At 37.5% G+C, this 16,527-nt stretch overlaps 3 protein-coding genes across 4 annotated transcripts; all 3 read right to left on the bottom strand.

Annotated features, from left to right (window-relative positions):
• Positions 1 to 222: 222 nt before the first annotated feature.
• On the bottom strand, positions 223 to 1,311 carry stmp1 (short transmembrane mitochondrial protein 1). The gene is made up of 3 exons (XM_079455416.1): positions 1,160 to 1,311; positions 904 to 957; positions 223 to 756 (listed from the first exon to the last, which is right to left on the bottom strand). The coding sequence occupies exons 1-3, from the start codon at positions 1,172 to 1,174 to the stop codon at positions 682 to 684; spliced, it is 144 nt and encodes a 47-aa protein (XP_079311542.1). The 5' UTR covers positions 1,175 to 1,311; the 3' UTR covers positions 223 to 681.
• A 421-nt stretch (positions 1,312 to 1,732) lies between these two features.
• Positions 1,733 to 6,876, bottom strand: tcp11l2 (t-complex 11, testis-specific-like 2). 2 transcript variants are annotated; one of them, XM_079455351.1, is made up of 10 exons: positions 6,744 to 6,876; positions 5,143 to 5,365; positions 4,904 to 5,036; positions 4,607 to 4,727; positions 4,289 to 4,512; positions 4,008 to 4,144; positions 3,745 to 3,932; positions 3,418 to 3,599; positions 3,160 to 3,332; positions 1,733 to 3,064 (listed from the first exon to the last, which is right to left on the bottom strand). In XM_079455351.1, exons 2-10 carry the CDS (start codon positions 5,312 to 5,314, stop codon positions 2,796 to 2,798), a joined length of 1,599 nt encoding a protein of 532 aa, XP_079311477.1. In that variant the 5' UTR covers positions 5,315 to 5,365; positions 6,744 to 6,876; the 3' UTR covers positions 1,733 to 2,795. The 2 variants fall into 2 exon arrangements, with proteins under 2 accessions (XP_079311477.1, XP_079311476.1); XM_079455350.1 differs by having other exon boundaries at positions 5,143 to 5,326; positions 6,744 to 6,866.
• A 767-nt stretch (positions 6,877 to 7,643) lies between these two features.
• Positions 7,644 to 15,135, bottom strand: pkp2 (plakophilin 2). Its single transcript, XM_079455406.1, has 13 exons — positions 14,715 to 15,135; positions 13,753 to 13,826; positions 13,036 to 13,667; positions 12,387 to 12,531; positions 10,886 to 11,093; positions 10,598 to 10,775; positions 9,961 to 10,078; positions 9,494 to 9,658; positions 9,115 to 9,291; positions 8,717 to 8,870; positions 8,446 to 8,638; positions 8,260 to 8,347; positions 7,644 to 7,959 (listed from the first exon to the last, which is right to left on the bottom strand). Exons 1-13 carry the CDS (start codon positions 14,899 to 14,901, stop codon positions 7,891 to 7,893), a joined length of 2,388 nt encoding a protein of 795 aa, XP_079311532.1. The 5' UTR covers positions 14,902 to 15,135; the 3' UTR covers positions 7,644 to 7,890.
• Positions 15,136 to 16,527: the final 1,392 nt, after the last annotated feature.

Below are 16,527 nucleotides of genomic sequence, written 5' to 3'. Positions count from 1 at the left end.
AGCAGCTTTTGCGTTTTGAAAAGCCATAAATGTATTCACCGTGTCCACGTCGACATCTGGCGGTCATATTTACAAGTACAACCTTTCACAATTCAAACTGTACTCGGAAGTCTACAGTAATGTACATTTAAAGTTCAATGCGTTTTATTAATAATCGTTATTATTTTATTTTAGAAAACGTTTGTTTGTAAGCCATAGAAAAGAAAACGCCACAAATGCACGTTCAAGGTAAAATAGGCACATTTATTTGTGCAAGCTCACTTATACATTGCTTATTAAAGAATGAAACGTTCTTGAAGAGAACGTCAGTCATATGTTTCAATTGATCCTGTGCATGTGCAGTTTCTTTTTCAAACGATTTTATTAAACATCTTACAAACATAAGAACCAGAACTCAACAAGTGTGTATGACGTTTTTCAAACAAATATATTAACTACATAATTTACAATCAGGTAACAGAATCCATGTTTTTATTGGTTTAAATAGAAAAATTGCAGTAGAACATAACAATTTTCAAAAGGGGGATTTGAGGCACTGTAACACTGAGAATATACTGTGCATTTAAGGGTCCTCGTTTAGATTTCCCCAGCTGTAACATGGAGTATATCCTGGTTTATAAATGCCCCCTCTATTTTCAGTTCAATGACAATTTGAGCCATATTTCCAGCCGTGACTCATCATCACTCGGGAGGAGGTTTCTTCTTGGCTTCCACGTCCTTTTTGAAGGCCTCGATTTTCTTTGAAATGTTGGGTACCTTAAAAAAGTGTAGACAGAATAAACAAAGCGGGCATTGTGTTTCATTACAAAATATAACATTTATTTTGGAGCTAATAATAAAATGAAGGTTAAAAACAGCAATGGATGTCTAAAGTAAAATGAAGTTATATTTTAAAATGTATACTTCGTAATTCTGTGCCAGGTACATGCCAACCACGTTTCCCAGGGTGAAGCCAAGCTGAAATAGAGATGCATTCATGAGCAGATTAATATATTCGAGTTTTTAATTATACACTATAAGATTTTAACATAAACCTTTGTATTTATGTTAAACTCCATTAATACTCAACTGCATCAATTCAAAGCTATGTGCGAGCTAGCATGTTTCCTAAACACAGAATGAACGTATAAATGACGTAACATCGCAAATAAGTACTTACAATGAATTGCATCATGATTGATGCTTTATAATGTTAACAGAAACAAAATAATGAAGTGTCACTGGTCCCGAAAGCTGTGGTTGTAAGTTTGACACGTTAGCCTTCAACTAGCATCAAACGTCATCTGCACGCAAGACGAAAACAACCACAACGAACGAACCGGAAGTATTGTTCTTGCAATAAAAGTAATACAAAACTGAAAATATAAAATGTACTCCTATCCGATGGCCTTTTGCTGTTTCATAACCTTAACTGAAGTATCGCGTTTAATTTGACGTTTTATAGTTAAAGTCATGATGAAGAAAACAAGACAATGGATTTGTCAAAGCTGTTTATCCAAAAAAACATTATAAATGTCTTAATGCCGTTTACTTGTTATTGTAGGATTTAATAGCGTTATATTGGTTCCTATTTGTCCAACAACATCTTATTAATAGCATCACAGATACCGGAACAATTGTTTTTCCTATTTGTTCAAATGTTATTTGTTTTAGGTTGTTTTAAAGCCAGTACAATTCCCTTTACATCCACTGGAATGTCTGTGATGATTTCTATTGTAAAATAAACGTGAATCAAAATTATCACACTTAATTTCACACTTTATTTTCTTCAGTGTTTGTCACAGTACATCACAAATGTTTTTGAAAGGGTTCTTAAACATGGCAAACAAACAAAACATACATTGCAAACTTTGAAAAAAAGGAAGGTCTAAAAGGTGCAACAACTTGTGCTCATCAGAATGGCAAAATATATATACATTTCATAATCTATGCAGGTAATAGCAAGAAACCCATCAACAGAATTTTACCTTAGAATAACATATGAAGACGATTCCCTTAATTCTTATAACCAAACATGCCTGTAACCAAAGCACAAGAACATACAAACATCATACAAAACCTTTTTGTATTTTTTTCAAAATGTGTTTAAAAAGAAAAAGGAAACATGCAGATCATCGGATAATGACACTATCAGAATCAAATTTAACATGGACGTGTTAAGGAAATTAAATAAACAGAGATCTAGTCTGTCCCTCTTTATGTCAATTCAGTTTTTTTCCTTTTTATACAAATTTAAACTTTCAAAGCTTAAATATGGTTAACAATTGAAATACAATACTTTCAAATGCATTACGAACAGAATCTATAATTTTACATTTTCACTCGTTTTCATGATCTGATGAACATATTTTTAATGATAATTAAACATTAACGTAATCGGATAATACACTGGTATCTCTAAGAAAATGTGTTTACTGCTATATTTTTCTCTATGCAAATATATTAGCCTATTTTGGCTCTCTGCCTTTTACAAGTATAGAAAACGTTCTTCTTTTTGCCCTGCACAAAAACTTTATTTGTCAATATACTACATGTAAAGACTACATTCGTATTGCAGTAACACTGTTAGGCAAGAACCACAGTTAGAGATGCAAAAATACTTGGCAAGGAACAATTTCTTTGTAACATCGATATCCTCACAATCAAACTATATAATTTCCCATTTTCAGCACCAGCGGACAAAATTGTTCTTCAGTCTTCTCTGTACTGCAGTTTAATCTGAAACTTGGTTTATGATTATACATATTATTCTTTACTAAACACATAAGTGAAATATCAGCACAACCTCTTTTTACTCATTTGGACTCCAATGTGCTGGTTGGTGGCCCCTGTGTGATTTGAGGATTGGCCCCTGGCTCCTGCATGTCAAAAAGGAGCGTCTTCAGGATGCTGATGTAGAAAGGTGTGTAAACCTTTTTGTTGTAGTTGACAAGGTTGGAAAAACTCGCCCCCAGGGCCATGAGCTCCGGTTGAATCAGACCCAGCCCTGGCGGGACGGGAAGGGGTGCCCTGTGTGAACTGGTAGAGGCAAAGACCACCCTAAAGTACTGCTGCACTCTCGCCTCTGCCAGACAGCAGAGACACAGTAGAAAAAAAAACACGTTACGTTTTTTTTAACAAATATTGTACATGCTTTTCAGATAAATGGGGTTTTCTTACCAACAAGAGTGCGCATTGGGTTATTCTCCTGGGCGACGTCACAGATCAAGCTTTTCAGAGTAGCCTGCAGTTCAGCAGGGAGAAGAGGGAAGTTTCTTTCTCCCAGTGACTTGTTGATCTCACAGCAGATCAGATCACTGACATTTCTGAGAGATTCAGTCAGGTTCAATTCTCTGTAAGAAATTATCTTTTGAATCATTTTTGTATTACCTTTATTGTAGAAGTTTTTGTTTTTGTGAAAGGCATAGATGGACTTACGTTCCATGCATTCCCTCCAGCAGCACCGCAGTCATCTTCTTAAGTCTCTCAACAAGAGCTGGCAGGCCTGACACGGGCCCTCCAATCGAGCTGCAGACTATCAGCAGAACAGATGCGACAGCTTGGTAGAGCTGAAGAGACTTCTGCATTTCCTGCAACCTCACTTCATCTGTCATAAAGGTCTAAATGTGCAAGAGAGAGACTGTTAAATCATAAGTGTTCTAAAAGGTACAGTCATTCTATATGGACGGCAAACAAAAACGCTGATCTGTGACTGTGATAACTTAAGTTTCTATAAGCTTTCTGTCTGTGTGTGTGTTCACCAACCTCAGGCAGAGGACCCTTGGTCTCATCCCAGGTGAGCAGTTTAATGAAGGCAGTATTTAGAACCAGTATGGGCCCTGGTAGGGACTTCTTGCCTTGACCAGAATCGCCGCTCTTGTCCGCTGGGGGCATGAGCTGAGTGGCCTCCTCTATTGATGCTTTGATCCATTCAGTTGTGTGATCCAAAGCACCTAAGTGATTAAAATTACATGTAAAGTCTGTTGATTGATGCAGATATGCTATGTTTGATGCTTTAAAATTCTTACCAGGAGTTCTTTCCAGAATGCTTTGGAACTTTGCTCTTTCATACTCCACAGACTGCCTCTGAAGTTCGGGTCTAAAGCTCTGGATGGTGAAGTTTACCATGTCCATTTTCATCAGGTCCAAAACCCGAAAGATCTCCCTGTTTAACACAAATAATGTGAAATTATGTAATTGTCACGCCCGACTTTTATTTACTATAGTATTACAACCATTGTACTTGTTCTACAAAATTATTACAAAATACCCTTAATAATCTATTAATGACAAGCGAAAAACAACATACTTTAACAATTTCACTATGTCGCCAGAGCCTTCCTTAAGTTTCTTAATGTCATCGTCTCGGACCGGTGCGCAGAACTTTCCCATAGTATTAATGATGTAGGAAGCAAGCCCCTGGATGTCAACCGCATTGTTGTCAGCCTGCTGGTGTATTAGGTCCATGTCCAGAACCTCCATGATCTGTGTACGTAGGCGGTTAGCACCAGGGTTGAGAAAAGACAGCAGGGTCTAGATAGTAAGAAAAAAAGTAATGAATGAATAGTCAATAAACATCATTGCATTGGCCATGTTGTCATCAAACTGAAGTAAACTTTTGACCTACGTCTCTGATCTCTTCCAGAAGTTTGATGGCGTAATCGTACTCAGGAGGGTCTTCGTTCAGCTCTGCTTCAAGACAATCCCAGAAGGCCTTGTGCACTATATCTTTCACCCTTTTCTCCAAGCTTAACAGGTAAAACATAATGTTAAGCGATCACATTGTTTCTCTATCCAGATTTCAAAAGGAAGAGTTTCTCACCGTTACCTCAAACATGGATTTTACATTGTCTCTTAGCAGACGCTTTTGTCCAGAATTTTATTTTGAAAGTCCTAAAATGGTAATTCAATATTAATCTGTTACCTGTGTTGAGGTAGTTCCGGAGGCTCAAGGTGGAATTTATGGTTGACTACGATCTCGTGAGCCAGGCTCAAATTAGACAGATCCCGGGCTGAAGCCATAACCTCATCAAGCGTTAGGGGTTTTGGTGGACTGCCTGAACACAAAGCGATAAAATGTCAAAGTTTAATATTTACCTATATATTTGACAGAAACATAATAATTGTTTGCTTTGTGTGTGTGTGTGGTAGTAGCACACTTACAAGAAGGAGAGTTGTGTTTACTGGAAGAATTGCTGGTGAAGCTCTGACGAGAACAGTCAACATCGCTGCACGAGGTCAAGCTGTCGCACCTTTCCGATGACTCTGTATCGCTGTTCTGGTCCTCACTGGCCACCGTAGACGTGGAGGTGGGACGCTCATCGTTCAATGGCATCTTGAACAGCAGCTGGGAGTTGTCAAGAAGGTATCGATTATATGAATCGAACTGTGGGTAGATGATTTTGTGAGACAGGCTGATTTTTTAAATGGAAACTGGGCAATCTTTTAAATAGGGTTGCGGAGGGTGATGGCACTTTAAATGTTGATAAATTGCACAAGCACAAGAAGCTTTATTCCCATAACAAAGACAAAGTAGTTTACAAAGGCCAAAGAAAACAGGTCAACAAAAGGGCTCAGTGACATTCATGTGGCTCACAAAGGAACATTGTATTTTAAATGCGATGGGGACGCTGTATCTAAGGCAACAGACAATGCTTGAAAACAGTGTAATCTGAAAAGACTAACCTATTTAGTTACACCCCGACATTCATAGCCTCCACTACACACCTGTTCCTAACGCCTTTCAGATGTTACGATTACGTTTGTGCAAAATTGTTATGCCAAATATTTGACTGATCCCATTCATTATGCAAGAGTCAATTATTTTACAAAATGTATTCCACTGACAGAACAGCCGAATTTTAACTACCCTGTGATAACAGGTTTATGTACTGCCCAGGTGGAATTTTACAACCATTTTAATAGCATCGCATGCATTGGTTTCACTCCTTTGTACAGATGAGAATGCAGATGCATTCAATATGCGTGTTTTGCACATTTTATTTTAAATATTGTATTTATAATAAAATAAATATTCAGTCAGACGTCTATAGAAATGTGCAAAAAATGACCACGGAATAGTAGACGGAGGGGTTGTTATAATAGGAAGGCCGATGGCATAACATGTGCAAGCCTTTCCATTCGTGTTACTCCCAAAAAAGATAATCTATTTTGAGCAGAACAAAAACAGTCTTCCGCACTGCGCAGATTGGCCGTCATATGACATCAAAGTACCGCGAGATCTCTGCTTTCAAAACACTCTCGCGGTACGTTAATGTCAAATGACGATCACTCTACGCAGCGCTGCATACAGTCGCACACACACAACTGATCTCAGCTGCTCTACACACGTGACCTTATCTTCAGCACACAAACAAGGACAAAACACGAGTAAACTGTCACAGCATTGCAACAGAGCGACCGAACTGGACGTTCAAGATCACCCAACCCTTTTAAAATAAGCACATTCTTAAAACATTCGCTCTTTATCGTTGGTTAGATGTAAAATACATAATATTTAAATAATGAAATGAGTCGTGAATGCGTGACTATTTATTAAAGTGATTTGCAGTCGTTCGAGCTTCATTGCACAGACCGATGTCCGACCCCATTTTCCAATCAAAGTTACCAATGCTCCGTCTAAAGGTTTCAGTAATTCATTCCGTGATTATAAAGTAAGCTAATGTCTTTTGAAATTGCTTGTGAGAAACATTACAAATATAAAGTCCTGAAAGAAATGTCGAGTAAAATTATGTAACAGTTACCTGAGGCTAGTCCCCGAGAGTGGAGACTTGGCAAACAACGCCGAGCAACGGGGCTTTTCTCGATTTACAGGACAAAATGTATCGATACTCTTCCTCTAGCAGTTCGTTGGGACTTTAAAGGGCTCTTTACATTATCACTTGCAGTGTTTTGTGAAACTGGAAGATTCCATTATTCCGTAGCCGAGAGGGTGGAAATATGTAGTCTTCGACAGGATATGCAAAGTGACATTAACGCATAAGACGACCCAAACGTGACATTACAATTATAAACCTAAATAGAACAAGCAAAGAATGATTGTGTGCTTTTACAAACAAAGACAATGTCGACGATGAACGTACTCCTGAACGCGCAACCCTAGTAACATAATGGTACAATCCAGTTCGCATGAGCTTCTTTGTTTACGGATGTGACGTCTAAGAACATAAAAGATGTTTGCGATCGTTTGTACAAAAGAACGCTTATGTTCAAAAGCATTAGTCGTTTCTCGTCGACAAATGCACCTCTAAAGTTCAGTCAGACACGTTCTGTTCTTGACTAAATATTTAGAAAAACTAAATATTTCGATCTGTCGCTCGATCCCACCCACTGAGGAATATGATCGTTTGTTTTTATTCAAAAGCTCAAACATACTTCCTGACTGTAACATGACCTTTTACGTCGTTCTCACACTACATGCAAATCCAGATCTCACATTATATGAACATCTAATGATGGATGTATGTTTCGGGTATTTTTATTCATTTCTGTGTTTTCGCAAATCATGTTTACGCATGCCTTAGTGCAAACTGTACTCGACCAGTACCATGGTAACTAAACAAACACACATTAACCCCTTATTAATGGGGCAATAATTTGATTTCTCATGGCCTAAGCCAACAAATAAAAGAGTGCACAAAAATATAAGAATGTGTTTTTTTTAATATCGTTAATTGAAGAAACCAAAGGCAGTACAAAATAATAAATAAATTAAGTTGTTTACAGTCAACAGGCATAATCACTATATCACTATACATTTAATAAAAAACAAATAATATTAAATTAAGATAACAAATATACACGTACAAAAGCTATGTTAGAAAGTTTGAAATATATCAAAGTACGTTTTTTAAAGTTAAAAAGTGAAAGGTCTTCTTGCAGTGCATCCTCCTATTCGTGGACAGAATTCACAGCCTTTAGTGTCCTTTTGTTAATGAAATCGGATTTCCTATAACCAGCCTGCAACAGATTTATAAAAAGATGATAAGATTAGATACATTAAACATGAAAACATTACATAATGAAAACTCAAACTTAACCTCTAATATCTACACAAGCATCATGTTAGAACTAAATGCCAGGCCACTGCCTCAACTATCATTATGTTGATTAGAACAATCTCTTCGTTTAAATCTCTGTTTCTTTATCTGCTTTTCCATCTATTTATATAGTCTCTGATAATGACTTTTAATTGATTGCTTATTCTCAAATATGCTAATAAATGAACACAATGTGATACAAACATAAAATGTATTCTACCTTCTTATAGCAGCTGTGCAGCTCAGAATGCCTCCACAGTGTATGCAACAGAAAACAGGCTGCTTTGCCTGCCCGTGTGGGCCCAAACCTACAATTGGTAGGGAAACAAAATGTATGATTGACAGTAAATAAGTCACGTGCATGAACAGATACTAAAAGTCCTCCCGAAGATGAAAATCACAGTACCCATTGTCTTTGGTGCTGATGCTGATAATCTTGGGTAATGCTCCTTGGTTTATAATGTCACAGGCGTTCTTCACAGACTCTTTGCTTAAGTTGATGAGGATGTGACAGATTGTGACAGTGACATCTATGGGTTGCTCTGAGCTTCTGTCAGAGTTTGGTAGTATGGCAACCAGCTCTGGTAGCACCTGTTTAACTAAAAAGATTTATACAAACCACAATCAGCATTTAAACAGCGTACAGTTACCTGTGCTGTCATTTAATTCAAGCTCACCAATGTGTTTGTGCAGTTCTCTGTAGCGGGAGACATTTTTTACTAACGATACACATATTCTTATTTCTTCCATTTTCTCTTCTTGCAGCATCTTTTTTACGTGAGGAAGGACTCCCTCTTTTTGCACAATAAAGTGTGAGATGGCCTGGGATATCTAATGGGAACACAAAGACGTTAATCCGGCCCTGTTGGATGTTTTAATGACATGCTTTAACTAACCGAACTGTATGTGATTGCATTCTGTATATTACATATTTAGCTTATAGTCAATGTCTAGCACAAGACTAAAGCTTAACTAGTAGAAAATAGCACTTGCAACAGCAGGATTGTCACTTTGGATAAAAGTATCTGACAAATGCGTAAATATAAATGCAATGAGATAAATTTTCAGGCCATACCTCCCCAGAACAAGCGGTGAGGTTTTGCAGTGCTCCAATGGATGCCTCTTTTGTGTGTTGGTTTGTACTGACAGCAATAAGCGAGAGATGCATGCGGATAGTGATTGCGCTCCAGAGCCACTCTGCACCTTGAGGACTGGCATTCTCTTCCAGCAGAGGATACTCTTCCTCTGTTACCTGCGAGTCCGGTAAGCCAAAACAAATCATTATAAATAAAAAGTCCCTGAAAGTATAACTTTTGCTTACTATTTAAGATAATTTAAGATTGCTTAATATTCAAGATGCTGCATTATTTTATCCCGTCAACCAGATCACCATCAATATACTGTATAGTCAATATTATGTACATTTAGGACTGTTTTGGCATGGTAATACTAACCTCCTCAATACTTTTTGGAGTGTTGATGATGAAACAGCCATGATTACTGTTTTGTGCTGTGAGACTCTGTTTGGACTCTTTAACCTCTGGGGCATCCATGTTAGGCATCCCAAAATCAAACCGATAAGAGAGGTTGTGCAGGATACACACACAGTTTTCTGTGGCCTTTTGAAAAATTGTTGTTATATCGTTATTAAAACATAAAATGATCACAACACAAATTTATTATAATTATTTAGGATCATATTATTAACATTTTATCGCTTCTGTGACTGATTTTGAATTATGTCATACATTTCAAGATCACTTATGATGGTAAAGCTTTTTATTGTTAGGCTTATTAGTAAGTCATCTGAAAATATTCATATAAGTTTCATCATTATATGACCCCCTCAATTATGAATCTAACTCACTGTTGCAGTTACTAACGTATGAAGACTGGGTTATAAGCGCAAGTAGCTATTTACCTTGTCATCAGGTTTATAGTCTGAAATGGTGCTACGGATGTAATAGATGAGGCACTCAAAAAGGCCCTCACAGTCCCGCAAGGCTTTACGTCCATCGGGACCGACAGAACTCAAATTTCTATAGAAATACAAACAAATCACGAAGTAGAAATTCAGTAAATGTATTTTCTTATACATCTTATGAAAAAAAGTAAATTAAATATATTAAGAAATAATAATTAATATGGAGGGTACCCAAAATTCAATAACTTTTTTTTCTTGGCATTTATGCATGTAGGCTAATAGCTCATATGTGTGTCTGCAATCTATCTTTACGTTGTTCTTTTTTACTTTCATGGATCAATTCTGAGGGATGTTTTTCTTTTTGTCCATTCAATGAAAGTGTATGGGGACCGAACCTATCAAAACCAGACATCTTTTACATTCCACGATAGAGACATGCTTTTAAAATATGAAAATGGGCTCCTGTGCATCACACAGAAGAGAAAATGCCATATGGGTTCCAAACAAAATTAGGGTGAATACATTTTTGGGTACACACCATCACTTTAATGATATATAACTTAAGTTGCTGTCTCCACTTAAAACGCCTTATGCTATGAAAACTAGTCTTTATCAAAACCATTTTCTCCCTTACCTCAGGCAGCCAGTAGCATTGTAGAAAACGTCAGGGTCAGCCAAAAGGTCCAGTTTAGGATCCTCCCCCTCAGAAATGCCCGAGCAAGGCACCAGCACGCTGTCTGTGAGAGGTTTGACCGCCACTCTTGCTAGGTGCTCTTTCAACAGGTCATGAGATGAAAGATTCCACAGCAGCCCTGAGGAGATAATGACCACCGAAGAATCAGTGAGGGTAGAGGTCACATTTCTGTATGTTTTCGAAGTCAGACTTATGGTTAGGATTTGAGATTTAGTATGATAGATTTACCGGTCAGCTGCCTTCGGGTCTGAATATCTCGGTTCTTCCTGATTGTTCTCAGGATCACTGGAACCCCTTCACAGTCTTTGACGTCCATCTTGTTTTCACTGTTTTCGAAAACGGCGTTTCGGAGTGCGCTGGCGGCGGCCTGCTGGAGCTCCTCGCTGTCATTGTGCAGGAGCTTCAGCAGCTTTGGAATTCCCTTTAGAATATGTATCTGTGAAGAGAGAAAATGCTTAAATGAGTTTGCGAACTGTAACCAACGGCTCACTCCACCCCTCCCTCTGAACCACTTTATGGTGGCTGCACAGAACTAAGATGTCGTCATGTTTTTCCGTTACTTTGCCGAAGGTGATAATGTATTGACAAAACACACTCTGTAGAGCAACTTGTCTGTTTAAGGGTACTGTAGAAACAAAATGACGAATTCCAAGGGGGCCTGCGGTGTATGAAGATAGAAATAGCTCATTCTATGGTAATAAAAACATAACGTTTCATTATCTAAGGTCTTTATACACTTCCGTAAACATAGTTATGTATATTATAATTACATTTTTGTCAATAGAACCTCCAGAAAATTGTACAGCACCTCTAAGGCTGACTTATAATGTTAGGCAAAGTGCAATGGTAATAGCTAATGAATTGTTCAGTGTATTTTGGACACCACCCCTTTCAATACATATTATTTCATTGGCTTTAACAATGGAAACTTAACTCATATTATGAGTTTTTAACTATCATTCTCCCCAAAAAGCAATGACAGGAGTGCAAAACATTTTCTTTTAATGCATTATGAACAGGGTCCAAAATAGGCACTCTGCTATAACCAAATACAAGTAATATTATCTTTTTTTTTTTAAGCTAAGACATTAAAGAGTTTAAAAATTATGGTTAACTTATTTACTGAAATTCAAAACAAAGACATACAATCCATCTCCTGAAGCAAACACCTGTCGCAACTTGTGTGTTTTCAAATGACTTTTACCTTTCCATCAGTATGTCTTTTCTCAAACTCAGTGTGCCAGCACATTTGAAATATTCCTCACATTATTCCACAAAAAGCGCAACAAAATGAGGTGTAGTCTCAAAGACAAAGACTGGCCCATTTCATGTAAGATTCAGCAAGCGAATGACTTCGTCACTCACCCCATTCACAGAAATCACACTGTCATTAAGTTAATGAAAATAATGCAAAATACAGATTCAGGGCTGGTAAGAAATAGTTATGGCTGGTAAGGCTTTTAAATTCACCCATCAGGTGTGGCAGGTTAACTGGTTGAAGGAAAAAACTCTATGTAGAAACTCAAAAAAATATTTTCTACAGCATTACTCCACAACCTGTTTCCCACAATGAAATTGAAGTGCCACCTCATCAAGCAGCGCTATGACTCATCGTTTCATTTTGCCTGAAGCTCTTGTTATCATCACAACCATTGAGGCTAGAGTTTGAGAAATGTGCGATATACATCATTCAGGTCAGCTGCATCGAGGGTGGATCATAAAGGCTTACCTTTTCCTTAGCGCCAGGTCTGTTAAAGCATTGGCTCTGTATGAAGTTAACTGCAGTGATTTGTGCTTCCACATCGTCTTCCTCTAGGAGATTTACAGCCTCTTTTAGTGTCATCTCTGTCCCATGCTCATTCTTCCTCCCCGTTCTTTTACACACAAAATATGCAGGAAGTTAAGATAAGATAAAGAAAAGATAAGATAATGTTACAGTGTATTGTGCACTTTTGACCAAGCAGAAAAAAATACTTTGTAAGCTTATGCAGAAAGTGATGCAAAAACCTAAATAGTACAAAGAATGTACACAACATTTTAACATGATGTAATTTTATGTAAATTAAGTGCCACCTAAATGCAAAGCATATTTTGCAAAAAGGGCCAAAGAATACGTCATACTTTGTGTCTCAAGATGTCTATTGTAGGCCAGCGACAGACTTCAATTATTGAAATAAACAATATACTTAAGCAATATTGGCATATTGTGTAATTCATTAAAAACTTTAAACAATTCATTGCCTCCTACTAATAAACTAAAAGTTTGCATTATGGTCCTGATCACCACAAAAACAAAACATTACTATAGCATAAAACAATAACATTGTAAACACAATAACGTGAATCATTACTAAAGAATGTCTAAACTGTTGGCTCACTTTGTTGAAGCTGTCATTGTGTGTTTTTTGATCTCCAGGTTTTCAATCCTTCCCGAACTCCCTGACTTTTCCACCATACTGATGAGCGAGCCAGGTTGGGAGGGTTGTCTTCCTGCAACAACCTCCAGGCTCGCCTTCCGCTTGTGGCCCTGCCAAGACACGTTCTCTGTCTGTTCATGAGAGCCGAAAGCCTCCTCCCTCTTCTTGCTGAGGGTTATTTCAACACTGCGCTTCTCTGACTCCATCCTGTTCTTCTCAATCGGTTTTGGGACAACATTGTGTGAGGTGCTGGGTGAAAAGACCTCATCCCTTTTAGCCTCGAAATTGTCATCATAAACAGGTTTAATAGGGCGCTTCATAACAGCAACAAGTCCAGAAACAAATAACCTTGGGCTACGCAGAACCTCAGAGTGGGCATAACGTAATGGGTATTTAATCGAATGGACGTTGTTGGTCGGAGTGGCGGTGGGGAGCGTGAAAGAGTAAAAACCAGGTTGGTTGCTGTAATGAAAGCTTCCGAAGCCCCTGTGGAAGTGAGGAGGGTCTGGGTTTGGCCACTGAGATCGATCACCCATCCACAACGGACTTGCTGTTTGTGGCATTGCATCATTGTTGAAAAAAGGGTTGATTTGCTGCAAAGTACAGTGTATGTCGTATCAAATCACATGAGTTACATAGAGTGTGGAACATTAAAGACACATTCATTTGATTGGGTACCTTTAGTCGAATGTTTCCTAATGAAATACTACGTGATATGTGACAGTTGGATAGGCTTTCTGAGAGAGATGGATCTGGAACACACATCACAAAGCATGCAAATTCTTCATTCACAAAAAACTAATAAACAGGTTGGGTGAAGAAAGTGATTATCACTCTACTAACTAAGATTCAATGTTTTCAGACACATATAGGGGAGTGAGTGGTCACTATACTATTCTTCCACCACTACTTTGACTAAATAAAATGATTAAAATGTCCTATTATACACTCTTAGGTGCATCATGATGCCATTGAAGAAAGATTTTTGGCTGAATGGTTCCATACAGAGCCTTAACTTGATCATCCAAGGAACTTTTTAGATTTACAAAAGGTTCTTTGTAGAAAAAATGGGTTGAAGATTGTACAAAATGGTTCTTAAGAGAGGCTTTCAGTAAATTTTAAGTTTAGGGAACCAAAAAGTGATTTTCTGTCATAGTAGTTATATGGTATCGCTGGGAAGATCCTTTTGTAGGATTGTAGTATAATATCTTTTAGAGGGTAGAATACTTTCAAAGTTGCATCCCATGGAAAAAAATACAAACTCTGAACTAAGTATGAAGCAAAAATCGTTCACCATTAAAACATTTATGTTCTTATGGCTTTATTCCTGTGAGATTAAATGATGTTATATTGGTTCCCATCTGTAGACAAAGAACCTAACACACGGGTTCACCTGATTATTCAAGTTCACACACTTAAGCTCCCATTAAAAAAATCAAATCCATTAGTCAGAGAAGCAGCAGAATGAGAGCAAACCGCTTTACAACAAAGGAGCTGACCATAAACAAGACTGCTGCTGACGTGACTTCCATCCTGTACTTTCACAAATACCGACTTCAAACGAACATACAAACCAAAACTCTGCTTGCCTTTACATGACTTCGTTATATAGTAACACTAGTAAGTATCATTCTGCGTACCTGGCAGTTTAGGTTTCTTTCTTTTCCGCGAGAGTGTCAGCTGCACTTGTTGCTGTAGTCGGTTTCGCCGGTGAGTATCGGCGTGAGTGAGTTTGTCCGTTTGCGGTAAAGCCAAAGAAGTGTCTTGCGACTTAAAAGACCCCATAGCGGGCAACACAGTGCGCATAAAATCTGCCTCCTCCGCCATCGAGGTCTCTCTTACGAGGTGTGTAGTGTCAGGTGTTTTACTCCCTGTTAGGCGAAAAGGGCTTCGGTCGGTCTTTGTGTTCGAGGTGTGGTTTAAACACGTCACAATACTAATATCGTGTTACCGCACAACTCTGAGCAATTGTGATCGTGGAGGTGGGCAGATTTCATTGTCGACATTTACTGCCCTGACTTGACGCCAGGCAATGTTATAGCAAATATGTGTGGACTCGGCATTATTATTTCGTTATTATTCACTGTAATATAATATCGTGTCTGTCTGTCCTTCTGGGTGTCCTGTTGGGACACCGACGAACTGTGATGCAGAGCCACTCCCACAAACAAGACGTCACACGTGAAAGTTTCGGGGGTTGAAATGTATTTACAAACTTTTCAAAGTTACCATAGTGAAATTAAGTAAGAAAGTTGAAAAACAAGACAAACTTATGAGGTATTTATAAATAAAGAACACACATCCTGGTGTTTTCATGGATAATCCATGAAGTGTTTGTTATTATTCTTTGCTTCACTCAAGTAAAACAATATTTGCGAGCTATTTATTATAGAGCTATAATAATTTCTCAAACATACTTTTTACTCAGTTTTTTTTATTATTTACTTAACAATTACTTCAATATTAAATAATAATCTTACAATCTGCTTAGGAGAAAATAGTTAGGATCCAAAATGAGAGAACTCCGTTTTTTAAAAATCATGTTTTTATTTTGCATTCCAGTTAATATCAATCAAACTGCAGCTAATTTACACAATAAAACACGATAACATAATAAAAGAAATGAAAAATGTAAAAATGCTCATTTTGTAACCCAATTCTTCAATTTATCACACACTGCAAATCTATTGTTTTTATAAAGCATAATGGGATCTTGTAAAACCTTCTGTTCTTTGTCATTCGTCATATACTTTGCAATTATTCAATATGACTTTGACAAGGACAGAAAGGATAGCTAGATGAAAATAATATAACACATAAGACAAGGTAGGCGCAATAAACCACGGCTTCAGCCTACACCTTTTCGGTTACCATATTTGTTTGTTATGAATTTTCTGTACATATATTTTGTACTGTGTTTTAGTAACCAAATAAACCTTCATTCATTCATTCATTCAGGTAGCCATACAGCCGTTTCATCGACAGAGGGCGGCATTGGTGCTCTATCTATGAAAGAACGGAACGTTAACAAATAACGCCTTAATGACACGGTATAGATAAATATTAAACAACTTGGACATATTAAGACGCAGTAAAACAAATAGTCAAAACTATCACAATTAAAATCACATTATTAGTTGCATAACTATACCGTGCCCATAATTTTGGTAAAGGTTTTCAAACGTAAAGAGGCGAACATTGTTTATTTTTATATCAAATCATTCAATTGTTTGTCAATTCTGTGAGATACATGTTGTATGAAAAATAGGCATTATGTAGATAAATACGCTAAAACACGTTCAAAGACACTGAGCGATATGTTCAACCATCATTACAGTAATGAAATCGCACATAATTAAAGAAAAAAGAAACTTAAATCACGTCTCACGTATAAACAAATGAATACACTTGTTTATTTTAGCCCCCCGGCGGTTTTAAAGGTCCCGCTCGTTG

The sequence above is a fragment of the Barbatula barbatula genome (genome assembly GCF_947034865.1).
Source record: "Barbatula barbatula genome assembly, chromosome: 4".
In the NCBI taxonomy this organism is placed as follows: Eukaryota; Metazoa; Chordata; class Actinopteri; order Cypriniformes; family Nemacheilidae; genus Barbatula; species Barbatula barbatula.
This window is presented reverse-complemented; position numbering and strand designations above follow the sequence as displayed.

Excerpts from the sequence above, each read along its gene's own strand:
- tcp11l2 (XM_079455351.1), bottom strand. The coding sequence starts at position 5,314 with ATGCCATTGAACGATGAGCGTCCCACCTCCACGTCTACGGTGGCCAGT. Across the intron at positions 4,728-4,903 it reads CCGGAACTACCTCAACACAG|CTTGGAGAAAAGGGTGAAAG; the intron begins GTAACAGATTAA and ends TTACCTGTTAAG. Across the intron at positions 3,933-4,007 it reads CATTCTGGAAAGAACTCCTG|GTGCTTTGGATCACACAACT; the intron begins GTAAGAATTTTA and ends TTAATCACTTAG.
- stmp1 (XM_079455416.1), bottom strand. Across the intron at positions 757-903 it reads ACCTGGCACAGAATTACGAA|GTACCCAACATTTCAAAGAA; the intron begins GTATACATTTTA and ends CACTTTTTTAAG.
- pkp2 (XM_079455406.1), bottom strand. The coding sequence starts at position 14,901 with ATGGCGGAGGAGGCAGATTTTATGCGCACTGTGTTGCCCGCTATGGGG. Across the intron at positions 9,659-9,960 it reads ACTATAAACCTGATGACAAG|GCCACAGAAAACTGTGTGTG; the intron begins GTAAATAGCTAC and ends ATTTTTCAAAAG. Across the intron at positions 8,348-8,445 it reads ATCAGCACCAAAGACAATGG|GTTTGGGCCCACACGGGCAG; the intron begins GTACTGTGATTT and ends TACCAATTGTAG.